Here is a 24,063-nt window from a genome sequence, read left to right on the forward strand (position 1 = left end):
ACCTACATTGGCTCCCAGTAAGTTTCCGAGCGCAATTCAAAGTGTTGGTGCTGACCTTTAAAGCCCTAAGCGGCCTCGGTCCAGTATACCTGAAGGAGCGTCTCCACCCCCATCGTTCTGCCCGGACACAGAGGTCCAGTGCCGAGGGCCTTCTGGCGGTTCCCTCACTGCGAGAAGCCAAGTTACAGGGAACCAGGCAGAGGCCTTCTTGGTAGTGGCACCCGCCCTGTGGAATGCCCTCCCACCAGATGTCAAAGAGAAAAACAACTACCAGACTTTTAGGAGACATCTGAAGGCAGCCATGTTTAGGGAAGCTTTTAATGTTTAATAGATTATTGTATTTTAATGTTTTGTTGGAAGCCGCCCAGAGTGGCTGGGAAAACCCAGCCAGATGGGCAGGGTATAAATAAATAATAATAATAATAATAATAATAATAATAATAATTAGGCCCTCTGTCTTGGAAAGCCTTGCAAGGCACACCCAACAATAATAATATCTAGCCCAGACCAAAAGATCTAGCTTCTGAAAAGGGTAATTTTCATCCCACCAAACTTTAATTCTTTGAGTGTCTCAGCAAGCATGCTGATAGCAGCAATCCAGCAGATTATATACACCTCAACTTTCAAAAATAGTTTTGACAAATTCCCTCAACTAAGAGAAAGGAAAAGCAGCAGCAGCAAACATTAAACCCCAGTGATCAGGTTCCTCCCTGCCCGCATTCATCTATCACTTGGCAGAAGCCATTTCATCAGGCTCAACAGAAAAATCGGTAGGAGAAATAGGAGCACTCAGTCAGCTCTCTTGAAAGGCCAGGTCCAACTGGCTCCTCTCTCTCTCTCTCTGGACTGTTTCCATTCCATCCATTCATTGTAAGAGCTACAATGCAACTGAACTGGTGCTCAAGTTTATTTTCCTCTTCCTACTCTTTTTAAAAAACCACTCTTTTGTGTCATGCCTTTAATATTTGTTTTTATTGATCTTATTTAAACTGCTCTAGAAGTCTTTTTGGCTGAACAGCAGGGTAAAATCTGCTACTCAGGAGCCCTCCGAAAGTTGTGGGACGTCCCCATCATTCCCAATGACTTGCCATGCTGCCTGGGGCTAACAAGAGTTGGAGTCCAACAAGGCAGGTTAGCCAGCCCTGCTTTGTGTTTTCTGATAGCATTTTTCCTTTCTGTGCCAGCAGAGTTGTTCAGGAGGTGAAGGCAAATGTACCAGACAAGCAAACTTTCAGACAACATGAATACTAACCTTCCTGAATTGAGATCGCCAAGGGATTTCTACTAGAAGACTGCAACAGCTTCTGATAGCTTTGTGCATTTTGGTCAAATAGCTGTACAAGAAGAGCACAAGTCTTTTCATATTCACATCTGCTAACTGTACACAGTTGCTCCAGCTGCTGAAAAACTGTGGCTGTATCATCCAAGGGATCATCCAAGCCATCTCTAGAATACATACAAATAGGAAAGTCATTCTGGGCAATGTAAAATGCATTGTGTATGAATGTAAGCATTTTGTCTTATGTATTATCTACAAGCTGAAAAAAGCTTCTCAGGAGAGCTCCTTCAAAACATACACTCCAAAGCCAAAAATTGAAAGATTATAGAGCTACGATGACCTATTATCTTAGGCATCCAACATAGGAAATAACCCAATCTTTGACTGGACCAAGTTGAATTCAGGAGCACTTTTACCCTCACAATTTTGTATAATCAATCAATCAATCAATCAATCAATCAATCAATACTGTTATCATAACACAAGAAGAATATACTTGACAAAGACAAGTATGCTATCGAACTGGAAACAGTACAGCAATGCTCGTGGAGAAGACTACTTCATGTTGTTACCTTATAACCATGGGGACAGATTCCAATCTAGAAGTAATATATGCCTTTGTGATCTCAGGTGCATATGTATCCAAGAGATGGGGTTCTGATGATTTCACAAAAGGCACCGAGGCAACCATTCTCTGCCAAAGGGTTAGCAAATAATGAACGCTGTTTGGTGCAAATTCCCAATGCTACGAAGAAGCAAAATGAGATTTTCATTAAAGTATGTTTTAGCCCAATGTGAGCAATTACAAACATTGTAATCTATACTATTACCGTTATTTACTATTTCTGTTCGTGCCTCAGTTAGAACCAAAGCCCCGAGATGTTATGTAAAACTGCAAAAAGATATGCTCCCCAAAGCTGATGCTCTCACAGACTATTGGAACATGTAAAGCATCAGTTTTAATGAGTTCATCATCATGCAAGGTGTGCACTTTTAAAAAATCCTCCTTTTTATTAAGTAGATCACAGAACAGTTCTACCATTGTCTTACCTGTAAACTAGTAATAGTGAAACTGGCTATCAATCTAATAACTTCTGGGTAATCTTTCACAACTACTAATTCTCCCAGTTGATAATTAGTCTTCAGTCGAGCCAAAAATCGACAGAATTCATGATAGTTACCAGGATCCGATAAACCCTAAATTGCACACAAACACAGAAGATTGTAATTAGTAAAGCAATCGTCTAATGGCACCAATGCATGCTTTGAAAATATATACTAAATTATTTTGTACAGGGTGGGCCATTCCAGAATGTTCTGCATGTCCTGAAGAGGATCCTGAAAGATTAAGACGGGTACTGAAAGCTGTGTTACAAGAGGCATATTCAGAAAAATAAACATTATTATTATAAGAAGAAAAATCAGTAGACCTGAGGCCCAGCAGAGGAGCTATGCCCATGTGTTAGGTGACCAGATATGGAGTTACAACAGTACAGCAGTGTGTATGCAAGTGCCAAGTAATGTTAAGGCTATACGAGAATAGATTCTGCCATTCATGTTCGAACTGCTTGTTGTTGTTGTTAAGTTGTTTAGTCGTATCCGACACTTCGTGACTCCATGGACTAGAGCACGCCAGGCACTACTGTCTTCCACTGCCTCATGCAGTTTGGTCAAACTCATGTTACTAACTTTGAGAACACTGTCCAACCATCTCATCCTCTGTCGTCCCCTTCTCCTCATGCCCTCAATCTTTCCCAACATCAGGATCTTTTCCAGGGAGTCTTCTCTTCTCATGAGGTGGCTAAAATACTGGAGCCTCAGCTTCAGGATCTGTCCTTCCAGGGCTGATTTCCTTAAAAATTGATAGGTTTGATCTTCTTGCAGTCCGTGGGACTCTCAAGAGTCTCCTCCAGCTACTATCGCCCAAAACGCTTCAAGTTTAATGTCCTTAGGAAAAAGCCATTTTTAAAATATAGTGATGTAAGCAACTTGGCTGTCTATTGTTAATTGTTGCTGAGCAGCAGTTGGTTGAGCAGAAAGGGACTTTCTCTCATGTCCTCAGCCAGCTCTATTAGTACCCTGATTCAGGCACACTAGGAGTACAGCGAGATCTCACAACCTGTGACAGAAGAAAGCCAAGCTTGTTGCGACTCCTTTCTGGTTCCTTATTTATTTATAGGAATTTCTATACTGCTTAACATATAAAATACCAGAGCAATAATACAACTCTCATCATGTGGTGGTCAGGCGTGATATTTGCAGATTCACACTGCGATATGAATAAAGACAGCACCCTTGCCTGTTGCTCCTATGCTTTCATTTACCCCACTAGGTTATCATCATCTGAGGCTCTTTTTTGTGTGCTCCCCTCCATGAGAGATTCAGACAATGGCAACATGAGACTGGGGCTTTTCTGCAATGGCTCTCCACTTGTGGAAAGCTCTCCCCAGGGAGCCTCACCTGGCACCTTCATTACAGTATCAAACTTTATTTCCGTCACAGGCCAGCATAAGGTAAAACATATAGATAAACTGAACACATAAGACTTAAAACAGGTAAGGAATAAAAACTAGTAATTAAAAGTTTATTATATCATACATACTTAGAAAGATAGAAACAGGGACAAACAGTTAAAAGTGACTATAAGGGAAGGGGGTATTGTTTCTGTTTGTTACTATGTTCTGCGTATTTGTGTTTTTATATTGTAAGCCTCCCTGTGGTACTCAGATGAAGGGCAGTATAAGAATTAAATAAAGGAATATTCCACAAAGTTATAAGTAGCTGTGTTTTTGAAATAAACAACAGTGTATTTTCAAACACAGTTGCAGAAACTAAACAAAACAGCAACATAACACTGCTGGGAAATATTTTTAAAGCTGCCTTTTTCTTCTAGAAAGGACAGCGCAGGTACAAACCTAAGTCGGGTGAAATAATGAATCATGCAGACAACACTTGGAGCTGATGGGACACCATATTTATCCCAACCCTCATGTCCTCCCCAAAACCACAGCAGCTATTTGCTGAGTAATTGGCATGCTTCCCTCACCAATGGTTTGTATGAAGTTGCCATACAGGAAACTCTATAACATTTGCCACTGTTCATCAAGCACAGCAGCATTTCCTACTGCTCCTTTTTAACCCAGAAGGTAGAGGATATTTGTATGGCCGCTTATGTGGCACACGGGATGCCCCTTATTTCTCCCTTCCTTTCCCAGCTTATTAGCTCAAACAAACAGGAACATAACTGCTTCCTCCACAATTTAAATTAGCAGCAAGACATATTTTAAAAAGTGGACACCGTATACTCAGAACTGAGGAGAAAACTGACAAATGTATACCTGAGGATTTTCAAGTATTCTTTTTACTCCTTTGATCAGGTTACCAAGATATTTGGCCCGTTCTGGGTTGCTAAATAAGGATCTCCTTGTAGAAGCAAACTGAACTAAACAAGAAAGTGCCTAGAAAGAAAACAAGGATTTAATCATGTTATTCATTAGCAAGATACAACCATTCCTTTTTGGACTAACGGATACCAGAAGCATCAAACACCTTACTGCTTATACCAGTCAAGTTTCTTCTAGCTTAGAAAAGTCTATACATTCATGGTGGGCCAACAGCTACAGTAGTCAAACAGAGTCTATATTTAAAACACAGAAAGCTGTCATCAGCGTTCATGCGCCATTAAAAACAATGCTAAATAAACTGATTCAAATACACATATCTGTAGGGACACCATCTCTACAATGGACACAATTCAGGTAGTTACTGGCTTCTGGTTATGATCATATCCTAACAGAACACTAGCCAGGCAACATGGTGTTGATACTGTGCCCTGTTGCAAGGGCATGTGCTGTGATTGCACAGCTAACCAGAAGAGCACAGTCACTCATGCTCCATTGTGACAATGTAAGAGAGTCATAGCAACTCTGGCAATACAAAGCCAAAACTTAGTGGAAAGGGCTGCATGGTGGGGGAAGCATGGAAGAGTGGCCCATTTTGTTAGAATTCTACCCACCATTCCACAATTTGGGGGTTATCCCTGGAGCAACTCCTGTATGACAGAAGTTAATATTTGAGGCTATTTATAGAGAGACATCTAAAATTATGCATTATTTGGAGGGAGAGATTTTTCTTCCTCTCTCACAGGCTACTAGAATCCGGGGTCACTGAAAGAAGCTGACGGAAACCTCAGGGCAGACACAGGGCACAGTCAACCTATTCACTTCCACAGGATGCAACAACAGCCACGACATCAGCTTTAAAAGGGGGTTAGACCAAATTGTGGCTAATAGTCATGATGGCTATTTAATAACTCCAGCATCAGAGACATTAGCGCTCTGAATACTAGTTTATGCAAAGCACACGCAGAAGAGTGAGCAGCCCCGAGATCTTCGGATGAAGGGCAGTACACTAATTTAATAAATAAACAGAGAGTGTTACTGCAACATCTAAAGACAGAGATGCCCGTGGAATTGCACTGGGAAATGCAAGGCCAAAATAAACCCACACATTTAAGCAAGGCATATGCTTTCTGCACGTTTTTACTGTTTGTGGGCAAATACAGTGGTAGCTCTGGTTAAGAACTTAATTCGTTCCGGAGGTCCGTTCTTAACCTGAAACTGTTCTTAACCTGAAGCACCACTTTAGCTAATGAGGCCTCCTGCTGCCGCCGGAGCACGATTTCTGTTCTCATCCTGAAGCAAAGTTCTTAACCCGAGGTACTATTTCTGGGTTAGTGGAGTTTGTAACCTGAAGCGTTTGTAACCTAAAGTGTTTATAACCCGAGGTACCACTGTACATAATTGATGTTGGGCTGAGCATTTGCTGTGGACTGTGGGAGAGGCTGCAGTTGTAGCTACATTTATAAATATACTGTTGGTTTGCTGCTGACTGATTAGCAGAAAAGTCCTGTTGCTTCCAATTGCAATTGTGTGTGCTCCCCCTTCTAAACTGTACTGCAGAGACCCCTTTGGAGCATACAAACAGGAGCGAAATCTAAGGCGATACAAGGGGCAATTCTGGTATGACATATTCATTAAACATGTACTGATGTCCGAACAGCTTCTGAGAAATCACTTTCATTTACTATTGGAAAAACATACTTACTAACTGAGACAGCATTGATGGGAGGGAATGATACAGATCAAAAAAGAGATCCAAGGTTTCTGGCTCCAGGAAAACTGAGAAGGGAAAGGTAAAATTATGAAATGGACAGATCCCTGCGTTACAAAGAAAATAACTTTCACAAGTTCCACTCTACTCCTCTTTTAAAAAAAATAAAAGGAGGCAGGATTACAGGGAAAATGACCTTGACAATCCCACCCACTATTGAACCCAATGGGTTCTGACTACACATGGTTTTGGCACGATCCCTGGAATGTAACCCCCGTGTAAGTTGCATGTTTACTGTAACTGCACAACCCAGTTTTCTTTTTTCTAAATGGTCTCTACTTCAAGAGTTTTCCAAGCTCCCTTCCAATATTTTATACCTGTTCACTGATAATGTTAACCACTGTCAAGTGCCGCTTCAGTCCATGTTTTTGTCCCCTTAACCTTGCTGCTGAACTAAGATCCCAGCCAACTAGGGACAATGTTTGATCAGGTTTACATCACAATGCCATGGAGCCAATCAAGATACAGCTGCAAGATGATGTCACAAAGCCAATTAAGGCTAGGGCAAGAAACATTGTGCCGAACTCTGAAAGGGTTCCAAATAGGAAACTGTGCTGCAACACACTTTCACCTGTTTGCATACTCTCCCCCCCCCAAAAAAAACCCTTGACAAAACCACCACAGAGGAAAGGGGAATAAAAAGGATGTGAACCTGCCAATGCTTAAGATCAGCACTAAATTCTACTCTTGCTATTTCAGTATTCCTTCTTTTGACTCAGCCTCTCATTGTGACTGTCAAGCACAGGAGAAGCAGGACAATATGGCTTGGCTCCTGAACAAATCGGCTCCCAAATGCTGCAAACCAGTAAGTGTTCCAGTTTGTGAATGTTTTACGCAAGCCAAATGTCTGGCGCAGCTTCCGCTTGAGTGCAGGAAGCTCTTGCAGCCAATCGGAAGCTGCACCTTGGTTTTCGAAAGGTTTCGGGACTCCTGGAACGGATTAAGTTTGAGAACCAAGGTACCACTGTAAACCAAACCATAGCCCTGTTCCGTTTCATTGGTTATCAGAGTTATGTTTAGGAAAGAGCGAATATACATAAAGTTCCTGTTCACAGCCCATGTCAGGTTTTAGCGTATCCCTGAAAACCAAGTTTTTGTCTCATGACCCAAATTGTTTTCTATTAATATTAATACTAACACTTCAGAGGCTAGCAGGGGAAGAGAAACAAAATTAGTACAACATTATTTCATTGGATACCAACCACCCTGAAGCATCACGTATGACAAATATAAACCATGGTCCTTTACATTACATATTGACTGCATGGCTCACACTTCACATGCAAAGAGTTTAATTTTACCCAGGACTACGGTCCAAGTTCAGGGAATTAAGGTGTGGGACTGCAAATGGTTGTGAGCTGCGAAATAGGGGAACTTGTGTCATGACAGTTCCTCTCCAAACCCATAGAATTATTTTTTGCAAGTAATATCATGATCAAAAATACTTCCATAAGATACAATGCCTTTAGATGCAAAACAGATATTCAGCTTCAAATGTGTATAGTCATGGGCACCAGTAAAATGTTAGGTTATCACCACTAATTAATTATCTTACTTGATCTCCAGTTTGTTGGGATCTGTACAGTGCACAGATCATCTGCAGATTCATCCGCTGAACTGCCAATGAAGTCATAGTTAAGACAATTGAGGACAAGTTTCAAAAGGTGCATTGCTAGATTTTGTTGTTGCTGATCCTGAAGATTTAATGGCTTTGCCAACATCTAAATCCAGACCAAAAAAGAGGGGGAAAAGTGTATGTCAGTAACTGGCCGCATTCACACATCATAGTCGACCACGCAGATAGCTGCTTCTTCCCTCCTCACCTATTGAAAGCAACAAAGCATGATCCCTCTCCTAGCAATATGTCCAAACAAGGGACTGTGGGGGGTTTTGGGGGCTCATACAAATCACCATCAGATCACACCATAAAGATGAGAAGAGCCTTGCTGGATCAGATCAAAGGTCCATCCTGTCCAGCATCCAAAAGCCTACAGAAAGCCCATAAGTGGGATATGAATGTAGCAATGATCTCCCCATTTGTGAACCACCCTGGGATCTATGAATGAAGGGCAGCATGTATATTCTGCATCTGATTCCAATCGTGAATTCATCTCTATTCTACTATGTTCTAGTCTGTTGCTTGTTCAACAGCAAACAATGTTCTGGTGGCATACTAATTTTGCTCAAAAACAAATGGCTCAGTCGGTAGACCATGAGACTCATAATCTCAGGGTAGTGAGTTTGAGCCCCATGGTGGGCAAAAGATTTCTGCATTGCTGAAAATTCTATCTTTATAATACAGCTTGTGCTTAGGCCTACCTCTTTCAACAGCGAGCATGCCAGCATCAAAATGTCTTTTAAAGTAGTATCACGAAATGAGGTAGCTATTTTACGATGCTTTGATGAAGGTCTAGAATAATCAACCTTAAAATAAAAATTAAAAAACACTTCAGAATCAGTGTGTCTTCATTTTGACTTGATAAAACATATTACTTGTATGTGAGCTACAAGACAATTATTACGCAACATGAGGTCTACAACCTATTATTTAATTCATATGATCCTCCGTACCCACATGTTCTTAGTTTTGTTTCCCTCTACTTGTGTTAAGCCTAATTTGAAATAGATATATAAATATGACTTCTGTCTGGAACTCAATATCCATGCAAAATACAAGTGGGTCTGAAATTACTGTGGGGCGTGTGCTCTAAAATGAACAGGAACGGAGTTCAAGTGGAGAAAGTCAGAAAACTAGTCCTCCAGACAGAATCTGTACCCTACAACCCTCAAATATAAAATATAGTTCCCAGAACTTCACATATCTAATAACAAGACAGTTAGTTTAGAATATTGAGTCATTACGGAGGACAGTTCCTTCTTAAGTGCAGCCAAGCTACTTTGCAAAGCCAGCAGTGACACCTCAGTCCAAATCTATACGTTAGAGTCAAGTCCCACTGATTCAACTGAACTTGCTTCAAAGCAAGTGTGCATAAGATCATATTGATATGAAACCAGAAGAGATGGAACAATCATTCCACGTAGGATAAGGATAAAGCATTCACAAGACTTAAATCACTTATTAAATTCCTGCATCTCTATAATCGCATCACACCAACCCATATTGTGCAAGTTGAACTGCTTAAAAAATTCACATTGCTAAGCATAACTCCCTCACCATTTTAGTGGAGGTCATCACACACACGAGAAACATCCATCTACAGTACTAGGCTTCTCTATAGCAAAAATTACCATCAGCAACAGATGATACATATTTGTTAAGAGTGTACATCTACCAGATCAATTAGTGTAGCACAGCTTTTTCTGATGACCATCATCAAACCTAAAATTGGTCATGCTAAACACCACATGCAAGGTTCAAGGGTAAAAATATCCATGGGAGAAGAAAATGCCGCTTTAAAGTGTCACCTTGGATTTAAAGTGTCACCTTATTGGACAAGCTAATGCAAATATAAAGAAGCAAGAACCCTGCTCTCCTTCCCTTCAATCTTCTCTTTGGTTTCCTCCAAAGTGAAAAAGTCTTTGCAGCCCTTAGTAGGATGTAGATGGAATTATTAAAAGCTGCAGGACAAGTGAGAGAACATTTCTGCATCTTTCCTCCCTTCAGCTATTTCCTATATGCAGGGTGCATTTGCCTGCACTTCTATGTTGCATAGATGAGGAAGTGTGATTACTTGATATGGCTGGGGGGAGACATTAGGTTTCTTTGTCCTTTTTCAGAGCATTATAACTGATTCAAGCAACTGTTGGATGGGCCACATTCCCTCCACTCAGTAGGCATTGTTGTAACCCATTTCTCTGCTTCATTCTATTAAAAACCTTTCTTAGGCAATTTTTTACTTTTTACAATGTACAGAAGCTTCCCAATTTTCAGCCCCATAAGACACTCTGACCATTCTCTGACAGCATAAAAGAATTTCAAGAGGAAAGAAGTGCACTTACAAAATTCATTTCCTGAGTCAGTTCTGAAAGAATCATTACTCCTATTATGCAGTGGTCCACAGTCCCCTACAGCATATAGGAAAAAAAAGTGTTAATGTTCCAAAATGAATGTTTTAGGTGCCTTTTAATCTCAGGGAGGTATTCAGCACTGTGCTTTTCTGATCATTCTGTCAGCTGAAACATTTCTCCCAACCCTGCAGAGCAGATTTGGGGGAAGCACCAGGGTACATGGGGGGAGGAGAAGAGGAAGACCACTGAGCTAGCAAGAGACCTTGCACTAGCTTCTGCTAGAGCAATGTTTCCCAAACTTGGGTCTTCAGCTGTTTCTGGACTACAACTCCCATCATCCCTAGCAAGCAAGCATCAGGGATGATGGGAATTATAGTCTGAAAACAGCTGGAGACCCAAGTTTGGGAAACACTGAGTTTAGACGAATCTGGCCATTTTTCTCCATATTATCATAACAAATAAATTCCGGTTTCCATTATTTTCCTCCTAAGCGATTACTTTTCCAGTTCCTAAATATAATAGAAATATAAGGGGGGGGGCATTCTTTAAGGTATTTCAGAATGTCTTCTTCCAAATCACATAAAACAACTTCAGCACCACAGATTGAACAGCGCATGAAAAAGCTGGCTGGCCTTCATCAACACAGACTGGTGCTTACAGTGGCTAACTGGATACTGCCCCCTTTGACAACACACCTCTAAGAAAGCATAAGTACCATCAGTCTGAAGGAAACCACTTCTAGGCAAGCAGCATTTCCAACCGAGAGGAAGGTTCTTGCCCCTGTTTTGGAAAACTACAAGTGCCCCCCTTGAGAATGATACCACTCACATGCTGCCCCAGCCAGCACAAACGTCATCAAGTAGGTCCCCATGCATTCTCGCGGCCCCTTCAGAAAGCAGTACCCACAAGTACTGACACCTGAATCCCTGTATCAGGGAAGAGAGAGTTTCTCTGCTATCACAAGTACATGAAGTTGCCTTATATTAGTTCAGACTATTAGTCTTGCTAACCCAGTTAAGTGCCATCTACTCAAATTGGCCTTGGCTCAATGTCTTAGGCAATCAGAACAAACCATTCCATAGCCCCACACAGCCAAACTCCAGGAATGGCTGGCAAACGTACTGCTATACTAGGCAAGACAGATATATTTACAAATTTAAACTGGACTCCCCCTCCCTGTTTTTCCCTATTTAATGGCAATCCAAATGCTTGTGCCCAAGACTTAATATTTATTGCTGATCAACATCTCTATTTTAAATGGTAAGTTCAGCCGGAATTAGAAATATGGTTTCATTTTGTCTCCCAAAGGAAAATAATTCAGTGAAGGAAGTCTCCCAAGAAGCAAAATTTTGAGTTTGAATCTCTATTATTAATGAATTAACTACCAGCAGATTCACACTTCAAACATTTTAATAATAAATGTAAAATCAAATTACATTAATAAAAATAACTGCAAAACAGCCGCAGTATTCTTCCCATATTTGTTGTTAATGAACACAAGGCCATTTTTATCACACTTTCCTAATGATTTTAAAGTGCATTAATTGTAACATATTATCAGCTTTTCCCCCTCATGCAAACATAGAGAGAATATAATGACATTTAACAGCAGATGGTTTCATATTTGTGAAGCCAGGATCAGTTTAAATCTCATTTAGCCATTAACACATTGGGTAGCCTAAGACAAACAACTCTTACAGTCAGTCCTTTTCCCGTATCGGGATAATACTACTCCCTCTTACCACGCTCTGGGAAGGATTACTCAGATAAAAGTATATCAAACACTTTTTGAGCACCAATAAATCCTAAGTCTCACAATCATGAGTTTGCTTTGCCAAATAATTCCTTATCTCCTTCACCACTCCCACTCCGTGCCAGAGATTTTATCTGACAAAAGGAGTTGTGGTTGGCAAGCATCAAAGATTTACCAGGAGGGAAAACACTCAATCCACCACTTTGGTTTGAATACATATTCAGTTTGCAGCTACTATTTACTTTCAAATGAATTCGTAAAAAATTCCATGACAACTCTACTTCCACCTAGGCTAGGTAAGCTTTGATGATATAAATACATTTCTCATTCCAAGTTAAGGGAACTTATTTCCCCACACAGAAAAATAACCCCCTTGGAAACTGCCTTCCTCTATTAACTCCCCTTGCCTTACATAATTTGAAACAAATGAAGTGCCTTTTCTATTTTAATTCTTTAAACTATTGAACTGAACAGGTGAGAAGACAGGAGCATGATGAAAAACTTGGCCATAAGAATCACAAGAAGAGAATCAACACACAGTCCTGGGTATAAATTACCATTTAGTTCTCAAGGTAAGCACCACCCACAAGTAGGGGAAACCTTAAATACGCATTTCCAGAACTTGGACATTACCTTAACTCAACCTTGGCCCTCCAGATGTTTTGAGACTACAATTCCCACCATCCCTGACCACTGGTCCTGCTAGCTAGGGCTCATGGGAGATGTAGGCCAAAAACATCTGGAGGGCCAAGGTTGAGGAAGCCTGCCGTAACACTTGTTATTTCTTGAAGGTTTGAGTTTCTAGCAGGGGTGGGGAAGGGGTGGCCCTCCGGATGTTGTTGGACTCCAACTCCCATCAGCCCCAGCCAGCATGGCCCAAGGTCAGGAATGATGGGATCTGGAGTCGACTAACACAAAACAGAATATTTAATATAAATATCTACTTATCTACTTGGGTTAGCATTAGCTTCCCAAATCTGGTTGCGGTTTCATATGCATGTGGAATTCCTGTATATATAAAAGCCTTCTCATTCATCAGAGTCTCTACATATGATGCCCCTACTATTAACAGGCAAAGGAAACTCTGGTGCAAATAACGCATCATTGTTTTTATTCAGCACTAGAAGCTAGCTCCATTCAGCAGCAACCCCTGGCACTGCTGGACTGACATGGAGGAAAGTACCAGTACAGAGCAGAAATTATTGGAAGGAGATGTAACCAGCTGTTTCTAGCCTCACTTCCCCACCAGCCCCATACATCTTCTTAGTGCCAATGCAACATTACACTAGCAAGAGGTTTTTTTCAATGCTACATTTTCACATCAATTTTTCATCCAGTTGCATCACTTTCTACAGCACAGTTCTCATGACTAAGTCATAAATAGTCTCCGCCTTAAGTCTGCTCTTTTATATTTCAGGCAGTTCTTAATTGTACAATTTGCAGCTGACTGAACTACTTTTTCCATTCTGTGTATGATCCTTAGGATCATACGGTATTTAAAATATGCGACTACTATATTTAATACAGAAATGTTCTTAACAAGCAGTCATGTTCACTTTCTCTTACCTGCAAAAACTTTTTAACGTCAGCAATAATGTCTCTAAAGATGAGCTGGTCTTTCTGAACATCAAACCAACCCAACTTTGTGATCTTAGCAATTACTTGAACAAGAGCTTGGATCACAAAAAGGGCCAGTTTTGGTCGAGATGCAACATAGTTTAATATGTAGTTTCCTGTACCGAAATACCAAAAATTAAATCAAAATTATTATTTTATGTTCAATACATCAAGCTTTTCTAAGTTATGTTGTTATTGTGAAATACACGGATTGAGTTTCCAGAAGGCCAGATCTTGAAAATTGTATAGTAATATTCCTAATTAAATGCTTCAAATGCAAGTGCAGGTATTTTAGTGCTATTATTAAAGTACAATAACTCAAAAAATAGTTTTCACTGTATCTGAAGAAGTGTGCATGCACACGAAAGCTCATACCAAAATAAAAACTTAGTTGGTCTTTAAGGTGCTACTGAAGGAATTTTTTTATTTTACTTCAAAAAATAGTATTCTTGGAGAAGGCTGAACATGTCAGCTGAATGTACAAGAAAAATGTCCAGTGCTGTTCTTAAGCATAGTGCTTCCATTCTGTACATGCCAAAACCAAAGCTCAGGGATAGCCAAAACAGTGCCTGCTTGTCTCTGTTGGGATTACTGATTCCATCACCCCAAATCATTGGCTATACTGGATGGGGCCAATGGGTGTTACAGAACAGCACATTGGCTACTTCTGCTATAGCTCAACAGAACTACCAAGGTCACGAGAACAGCTAACCAGACTCACTTTTAGTTCTCTACAGATTCCACATCTGTTTGGTGTTTCCTGGGAGAGAAGACCTTGCAGGAAACTTGTGTATGCCATACCCTGTGAGCTTCCAGATGCCAACTGGAATCAATCACTATGTGCCCCATTATTTTGGTTAGTTTGGTTTGATGACTACCTGATTAGCTATGTCAGGGTGTTATTTTGCTTTTTAATTTCTTAGGTGGCTTATTTCATATTCTGATCCATTACCACATTCTATAAATAAATCTTTTCTTTCCCCATTACAAGTATTCACTTCCCCCCATTTATTCTAAAGCCTCTTGCCTATCAATGAGCCCTAAACGGCTTAGTGCCAGGCTTACTTGGAGATATTATTTCAGAATCTGTGAAGATGAGAGTCTGAAAAGTCTCTGTATTAAACAAGAAATTAGTTGAGCAACCATATCAGCTCCAGGTGTTCTGTTTGTTTTAATCAGCTCTCTACCATCATTGATACAAGTAGGCAACATGCTCATGACAGCACACCTCAGAATAAGGATCCAAGTATGGCTTTGTCTCCCTTAAATGTTAAGTCCCTGGACTAGAACTACGGGTAAGTACTAGTAGCAAAACTCTTTATTATTGAAGCCTAAGGAGCTAAGCAAATATTTGATGTTAACCCCACATACGTAGGTTCCTAAAACAAGGAGACTTAAGCTTAGACTTAAACAAGAGCCTCAGTCACAAAATGGGCTGGTTTTGATGGAGCTGCTACACAGTTCAGTATGTAGCTGATTTCGAACCGCTAGGTGGGCAGGAGCTGGGACCGAGCAACAGGAGCTCACCCCGTTGCAGGGATTCGAACCGCCGACCTTCTGATCAGCAAGCCCTAGACCCTGTGGTTTAACCCACAGCGCCACCTGGGTCCCTGATAAAGTATATAGCAGCTATAAATGAAGAACACCTAAAATCATTCTGACTGGCAATCTTAAACTTTTTGACTAACTACTAGGGCAATTTGAAATTTATATCATTAAAAAACCCTACTGTAATACTGAAAGGAATAAACAATACTTACTGATGTCCATCCTTTGCTGAACAGGTAAAGGAGGTGTTTTGCACACAAGTTTTGAGAGGCATGTTGCTGCTAACAGTTGCGCATAAGAGGTCTAGAGAAAAATGCACACAATTCAGGTGGCAGTAATAACTATTTATTTAAAAAAAATCCTTAGATAGCATCCAGAAATATAATCTTGTAACAAGAAATACATCTCCTAAAACCTTGCTGTCACAAATTTGCTCTATTTACTTGGATGTGTGCATTTTGATACAATTTACAGCTCAGTCCTGAGATTTACTATGCAAGCACATGGGATTAAGACACATACTGTATTTATCTAACAGCTATTGTATTATTTTCAAGGATATACCTGTAAAATATACACAGTCAGACCTTCATAGACCCTACAGTCCCTCCTTTTAAATCACGGCTCTCTTAGAACAACTAAAGCAACATCAGCGAGGCCGAGAGAGGGGTTTGTCATCTGGGTGGCCCAGGACCTCCATACACATTGCCCAGGCTTGAACCCCAGGGAGGTCACTTCAGTGCTGCTAACACAGCAATGTGACTTCACCCCTAGAGGCGCACTCCATTGTCTCTCAAAACAAATGGCTGCCAACAACAACCCAGTACCCGCCAGATGGTTTGGGCTACAATTCCCACCATCCCTCATCACTGACCAAGTTGCCTGTGGCTGAAGGACATTTAGTCCAAACTCTCTAGACCCTACTGCAGACTTCATCTATATATATATAAATGTGTGTGTGTGTATGTAAAAATGCCATGTTTGTGTGTTTCCACTTTTCTCCAAAACCGCTGGACCAATTGCGTTGAAATTTGGACATGTCACATGCGAATATGCAAGTGTTTGCATGCACTTTGCGTACACAGATGTCACACCTGTGAGAAGTTAGAACATGTTTTCTAGAAAAGCAGCACAACTGAGGATGCCTCAGCTGCTGCCATTGGCTGCAGACTATCTGTGACATAACAAAAGCATGGCAATGCCCAGCATAGCACAGCCAGGGGAGCAGGCCAGGCCCAATATGCACATGGGGTCTGTGGGTGGGAGAGAGAGAGGGGTTGGGTTGACGGGTGCCATCACACGGGAGGAAGATGACCAGAGATGAGCAGAGAGAGCTGGAGGGACCACAGAGAGGTGTCTGGCCGTCCAGGGTGTGGTACTGGGCTGGGGTGAGGAACGGGGGCGCTGAGTGGAGGTGGGCCTTGCCTTTGGGGAGGAGGAATGTGTCGGGGTGGCGAGTGCCTTCACGCAGAAGGAAGATGACGTCACGCGGCGGGAGGACCAGAGACAGGGGTGTGCGGCTGGGGTGGGGAACAGGGACGCTGAGTGGAGGAGGCCCATGACTGAGCCACACCAACACGTGGCCAGGTACAGCTAGTACTGCATAAATGTGACCCTTTCTGCCTCCACTTCATGCTGAAGGTGAAGGGGATGATCCAAAATATATGGTCTGAACTATAGAGTTAAGTTAAGGGGACTCTTTTCTGTCCATAAGCAGGAAAAGATTAATCTGCCAGATCATAACTTTAGACTGATATACTTGGAGAGTCTAAAATGATTTCACCATTTTACCCAAGGGAGCTAATATTTCATTTGTGTAAACTAAGCCATTATCAAGTGGAATGGTAAGTCTGATTAACTCCTAACTTATGCATAAATATTACATATTTGTTATGTTCTTCTAAAGTATTAATGCTTGTACAAGCCTTATCCATAATGGGTGTGGATCATTTGAAAATGAGATATCAAAACAAGCAAAACAATCAGAAGAAAAAGCACCTCCAATGATTACGTTGCAGCCAACTTATTTTCTTTGGGGGTGGAGGGAATCTCCTTTTAATCTACAAAAGTTCATTATCATTACTTTCAAATCTCACACTACTGTTTATGAAAAGCAGAGAAAGGATGGGTATTTAATGAATGTGTATTTAGATAATAAAGTTTGAAGCACTTACTGTTCCTTGTTCCAGTAAAAGCTGGCATTGGCTAAGACATTCAGGACTATTAATAAGCTCCAATAGCACCTTTTCTGCTTGTATTCGCTGTGCTAAGTCTGTCCCCTCGTAGAGCTGCTTACAAAGAACTTCTAGCTCTGCCAGACTCTGCTGGGGGGGGGGGAATCAGAAATGAATTGCCCTCCATTAATATCCTCATACTACTATTTATTCATGCACATTGATATATAGGAATATGAAAGTCAGAATGGGCTGTATCCAAGCAAGTTGTATTCATAACTACCTTAATACCATTCATCTCAATGGGTCTTTCCTGAGTATCACTACCACATTCACTCAAATCTAATGCTCACCTTTTTTGGCCAAATTATGTTGCGAAAATTAAGGTATGCATTAGATTTGATGGCACATTTACTTTCACCAGCAAATACTTTCTTTGGTTTCAAGGTTCTGAAAATTAAGGTGCGTGTTAGATTCAATGGCGCATTACACTCGAGAAAATATGGTAAGTCAGATAGTCAACTCACATCTTTTGTTTGGGCTATGTTCCGAAGACAACGCATAAAACCACAATCGCATGTAGTCAAAACAACCATTTTAAAACTGGAAAATGGCGTGTAATACTCTCCTAAGGTCACACACACACTCTGACTGCACCTCCAAATGCAAGTGCAATTTCTAGTGAGATTGCGTATGTTTTCCTCCCAGCCTACCACCCACCCACCTTGCTTTTTTTAGCCAGGTGCATAAACTTGAAATCACATTGCTTAAATGCACATACATTGCAAGTACAACCCAGTGTGTTTAAACAATGAAGCATCCCTAAGCCATTGCCAAGGGTTAGGGAGGACACAGGGGATGCTCATCCAATTCCTCCCACTCACAGCTCAAAAGTAATTTGTTCATTTATCACCCAAGAAAAATATCCTAGCACTGAAGTAGCACATGTGTAAAGGAAACAGGGATTATTTGTCATATCCAAAATGGAAGGTCATGCACAAGCAATTAAATTTCCTTGAGCATCTAAATCAGCAATATTTTTTCTTGCACTTAACAAACAAGAAAGCAGGCAAAGTTAACAGCAATAATCAATATTTTCAGTGCTGCTTTTGGTCTTTGCCATTTATTTCCCACTTAACAAGAATGGATATAAATTTAGTTTCCACCTCACCACTTGTGAGTTGTGCAATATCCTTCCTAATCAAAGGAAGAATCAAGGTGCATGAATAACCTTTGCTCAAATAAACTGTGCTTGATTCCCTCCTCTCTTAAATATAAGGTGTGTGTGTGTATGTATATATGTATATATATGTATGGTTAAATATAAGGTTAAATATAAGAACAGTTAGGAAAACATTGTGTCCACACAGGTAAAACACATTCAGCTTGAATCTCATCACCATAAAACTTAGGAGTATTCACATATTACTGGGGATGCAGGAGTATTAAGGCAAAACTACCGAAGTGGATGTACAGTGGTACCTCGGTTTACGAACTTATAATAGCTGTTGTAAGCCAACAACATCTGAAAGTCAACAGGTTGTCTACCCTTGTCTTAGGCAGGAGAGAGTAAATAATTGGGATTTTGTTGAATATGTAAATATGTCCTATAAGTGAAATAAACAACTTAATTTTTACCCAATAAATATCAAATATTTTTCTTTTCTGTTCCCAAATGGCAAGGACTGGGATAGGTATTCTGGATCACCAGCCAAAAGGGTGTTTCACCAACTTTTTCTCTACCTTCCCTCCGCAAACTCAGATGTGCATCAACTATAGGCCCCAATATGTCCCCTCATTGTTTGCATGAGTGCAGTCATAATGCAAACACAAACTTCAAGTCATGTTATGTACCTCGTACCTCTAATGGACAGAAAGAAACAATAACGAGTATTTGTAAGCCACCTTTCAATCCAAGGTAGCATAGGGGCTAAATTCAAACAACAGATTCAATAAAAACAATACCAATCAAATAATTAAAGCCAGCCAGGAGATGATACCAGAAGTACACAACCGGAGTTCAAAAGCTCCAGCAGATTGAGCATTAACTGCTCTTCTAAGGGCAGCTGATAATGCAGACCTCACTCTTCATGGTAACACATGGAGAGAAGCTTCATATCAACAGGATCTAAAGCCTACCCGTTCCCACAGCAAGGAGAGTCTAGGCCAGGCATACCACCACCCAACACATACACACTTCCCAAAAACTGTCAGATCTCTGGATTTGGCTATTATTTCACTGAGGATTCACCCACTTCCCTCTTGCTATGCCCAAGAGTCAAGCACGGAGATGAGGCAATCACAATCTCTTATGTCACTTCTCAGGGGTGAGATAACGCAAAATACATTCCCTAAAATACCCCAGACCCAGAATTTTAAAGAGATTTACAGGTTAAAAACTGATGTCAAACAAGTCAAACTTGGCTTTAATGCTTTAGGCATTCCAGACATGACTTAAAGTTGTGAGAGATAAGCTGATAAGTTTGTTTATTTTTTCCAATGGATATAAAACAAATAAAACAGTTGTAACAGAGTATCAGAAACAGAGAAAAGACCAGACCAAACAAATATCTAGGAGTGTCAAACAAGGACATTTGTCCATGAAGGCAACAATTGTTCTTATGTAACTAAAATACATTGGTATTATGTGTAATTCGAAATTCATAGTTTTGAGAAATAGATGTTTTGTTTGCTGCTTGAAATAGAACATAAAAAGGTGGGGGTGGACTTGTATATGAAATTTGATAAAGAAGATAGCATAACTTTGAAAGTTTGGTCTCTGCATGCATACATACATACATACACGTTTGTGTCTTTCATGACACATACAAATAGTTATACATGCATACATGTGTGTGCCTTTCAAGGCACAAACAGTTCCACACAAACGCACAGGTGTCTTTCGAGGCACACACAAGTTATACACACATGCACATTGTCTTTCAAGACACACACAAAGAGTTATACAGTACATGCATACATGGCACAAAGAGTTATACAGTACACAAACACACATGTCTTTCAAGGCACACACAAGTAACCTATACACAAACACACGGGTGTCTTTCAAGACACACGCAAATAATTATACATCTACACACACGTGTGTCTTTCATGGCACACTGAAATAGTTGTACACAAGTGCACATGTAACTTTCCAAGACACACACCGGTATATACAAAATAAAATGAATTCCTTCCAGTAGCACCTTAGAAGCCAACTAAGTTTGTTATTGGTATGAGCTTTCGCGTGCATGCACACTTCTTCAGATGCACACTAAAGCTCATACCAATAACAAACTTAGTTGGTCTCTAACGTGCTACTGGAAGGATTTTTTTTTTACTGTATTTTGTTTCGACTGCGGCTGACCAACACAGCTACCTACCTGTAACTAGTGTTATATATATACACACACAGAAAAAGAGAGAGATGGATATATATTGTTGACATCCCTCTATCTTGAAAGGCATATAAACATAAACTCTTGTCAGGACACCCTTTTCCCTCTTACCTTTCCCCACCCCACATGATGCCCGCAGCGCCCCCCCCCCCCGCGTCTCTTCCTGGCAGCATCCCCAACGGACGTGCGGCGGTGGGGCAGCCTCCCTCCCTCTCCCGCCCCCCACCCCTCCCTCCTGGGGCTGCGCTGCCCGGCGGCCTACCCGCCCCCCGCGGGGACGAGCCATCTCCCCGCCACGCAACGGTCAGGCTCCGGGTTCGACGACGACGATGCCGCCTCCGCCGCCGCCGCCCTAGGCGCCCACTGACCTGGCCGCTCAGCGCCATCTTCCAGCGGGGCGGGAGGGCAACGCCGAGAGCAGCCCGGGCGGGAGAGTCGGGGCCGGAGGAGGAGAGGGGCAGGCCCGGCGGGAGGAGGCGGAGCGACGGTGCCTCGGAGCAAACGAGAGAGAGAGAGGAATCCGGGTGGGGAAGGTGTTGAGGGGAGCACCGCGGAGGGAGGAGGGAGACCAGGCCCCTCGCGGCCCTCTGAAGTATTTTCGCGCGTGTTTTAAATCCACCCCTTATCTAGTCTAGTTTTAACTCGACGCGTGTCAGGGGCGCCGACCTGAACAGAATGATAGGCAGGCAGGTTAAGCCCCGCCCCCCGCAGGCTTGGTCACGTGCCACGGCACACGCGCGCCATTTGAATGGCAGCGTCCATCAACCTGGGGGCGGGGCGGGGCAGCCCCTTTAATTATTATTTTTTGGGGGGAGGAAGACGCCCTAGGAGTTGACCCCTATCAGTGTCGGATTTATGTATAAGCTAAGCAAGCTAGAGCTTAGGGCCCTACTCTCTTGGGGACGCCCCAAAAAAATGTAATTTCAGGTCTTCTCTCTTCCAAGTTAGGGAACCTTTCCAAATACATGTGTGTGGAAGGTTGTGTGAAAGGTCATGTATTTAAGCTCGGGGTAGCCGAACACAGACAGAAATTCAAATTCATGCGGATGTGCACAGGCGTATCCAAAAAAATTCCAGATACCTGGTCCTAGACTACCATAACTGCAACATGGCACTGACTTAAGTACAGTAATGCTCAGTTTGGGAGAATATGGAATACAGTATATGTGAGATAGCCTAGTGCCTTAGCTGGGGCGATCGGAACGGAAACTTCAACTTTCTGTATGCAACACACATGTCCTGCCAGCGATACCCTTAAATTAAAACGGAACAAACAGTAACAGGGGCTGTCGTGGTGTCTTTGATGGGCCCAGTGCCCTACAGTTCCTGCATGACTAAGGCCAGCCTTCACTCAATATTAAGCACTGTCTTTCTTGCAACACATTAGTGGTGGGCTTAGAATATTAATAGTCAAATTGGCACAACCACTCCTTAGTGTTAAGGAGGAAGCCAGACTCTGAATTCTTCTCCCTGGCACTGATTTAACCATCACAGCTCATTTATTGTATCTACAGTCAGTGATCCTGGTTGTGGGGTGGACTGAAATGGCAGCCAGGCAACCGGCCGTTCAATTTCCCTGAGATCTCACAGCTCAAGGCAGGAAGGTGTAGAAGGGACAGGCCCCATGGTCTCTCTGTCCAGGCTACAATTAACAACCCCAAACATGGTTAGTGAGAAGATTTGCTAAAACTTAGACTTTTGAGCCTCTGCCTGAGGGCTGCTCTGGACACTGAACAACAATTGCCCAAGAGACTCACGCCAGATACTTCTTGCAGTTTTAGAATCAGGTGGGGACATAGAAATGTGGATACCTTTCCTGAGAGGCGACTTGCAAAACTGCTGGAAAAAGTGCATTTGTGAATGGTTTTACCTGCCTGCCTCTTTTTTTAGTGCTTTCTGTGAGAACTAGGCCTCCAAAGGGCATGTTTCATTCTAATGCCAAAACAAGCAAATGTTGTGCTCTTTTAATCCTGAAAGAAAAGGAGGGGGAAAGTACACTAGAACAGTTGGGCAGCCAGCTTCTGAAATAAACTGGAGAGGTGAAATTCCTGAGTCAACCTGCTGGCAAACTAGTGATTTCTCTTGCTCCTTGATACGCTCTGAACAGAGTTGTTTGGAAGTAAAAGGAGGATTTAATTGCGCTAATTGTGATATTTTGTCACCAGCTTTAGTATTTTATGACCAGGTCTTACTTCCCGGCATTCAAAAGGCTTGTGAGCTAAAACTTCACACCTCCAAAGGAGGTTTACCCTTATAATGGATCTGAGATGTCCATGGAGTATAAAAAGAGGAACTTTATTACCAGTATTGCCTTATATATTATGTGCTTATTAATATTTAATTGTTGTCCTTAGACTTAAATACATTGATCTGCAAATAAGCAATCTGTAGTTTGTCAAATGTTTTCTGCTGCAGATTACCCTAAAATGTTAGATTGAATTATTTATGTGAAGCTGACCTTGAAATAAATCCATACTGTGATAGATGAAACACGAATGCTTCAGACATGGAAAATTGTTTGTTGAAACCATAGTGAAATTCACTTGCAATGGGACCACTTTGCTTGATTAACTTCCATGCCACAAAGATGTGGTATTCTAGTTTTAACAATGCCAATTTACAGGCCTTCAGCATAATGGGAATTCCCAGAATCTTTCAGCTTTTCAAAGAGAGAGAGAAAACTTGAAAAGTATTGCTTTTCACCCCTGCAGCATGTCACTGCTTTATAAAAATGGAAGTGACTCTGAATCAGCTGGTACCACTGGGTTTGGAAAGGGTTTTCTTCCCTTTTGCATGGGGACTAAATAATATGCAACTACCACCAATCAGGAAGCAGGTGGTGCTGTGCGTTAAACCACAGACCCTAGGGCTTGCCGATCAGAAGGTCTGCGGTTTGAATCCCTGCAACGGGGTGAGCTCCCGTTGCCCGGTCCCAGCTCCTGCCAACCTAGCAGTTCGAAAGCATGTCAAAGTGCAAGTAGATAAATAGGTACTGCTCCAGCGGGAAGGTACCGGTAAATGGCATTTCCGTGCGCTGCTCTGGTTTCGCCAGAAGCAGCTTAGTCATGCTGGCCACATGACCCGGAAAAACTGTCTGGGGACAAACGCTGGCTCCCTCGGCCAGTAAAGCGAGATGAGCGCTGCAACCCC

General features: G+C 41.7%; 1 protein-coding gene across 5 annotated transcripts in view; it reads right to left on the bottom strand.

Moving 5' to 3' along the window:
- RANBP17 (RAN binding protein 17) overlaps nucleotides 1-21,562 on the bottom strand; it is a 163,844-nt gene extending 142,282 nt beyond the window's left edge. The window contains exons 1-12 of one of the 5 annotated variants that reach the window (XM_035110144.3): nucleotides 21,282-21,562; nucleotides 17,513-17,659; nucleotides 15,551-15,641; nucleotides 13,740-13,906; nucleotides 10,412-10,477; nucleotides 8,771-8,875; nucleotides 8,007-8,172; nucleotides 6,386-6,459; nucleotides 4,618-4,737; nucleotides 2,330-2,476; nucleotides 1,852-2,024; nucleotides 1,253-1,446 (exon numbers count right to left, since the gene is read on the bottom strand). In XM_035110144.3, the coding sequence (XP_034966035.3) occupies nucleotides 1,253-1,446; nucleotides 1,852-2,024; nucleotides 2,330-2,476; nucleotides 4,618-4,737; nucleotides 6,386-6,459; nucleotides 8,007-8,172; nucleotides 8,771-8,875; nucleotides 10,412-10,477; nucleotides 13,740-13,906; nucleotides 15,551-15,641; nucleotides 17,513-17,659; nucleotides 21,282-21,299 (1,468 nt within the window). In that variant the 5' untranslated portion in view covers nucleotides 21,300-21,562. The other 4 variants (XM_035110143.3, XM_088665553.1, XM_088665551.1 and 1 more) reach the window with 4 other exon arrangements.
- Nucleotides 21,563-24,063: the final 2,501 nt, after the last annotated feature.

This window comes from Zootoca vivipara, chromosome 3 (genome assembly GCF_965207765.1).
Source record: "Zootoca vivipara chromosome 3, rZooViv2.hap1.1, whole genome shotgun sequence".
In the NCBI taxonomy this organism is placed as follows: domain Eukaryota; kingdom Metazoa; phylum Chordata; class Lepidosauria; order Squamata; family Lacertidae; genus Zootoca; species Zootoca vivipara.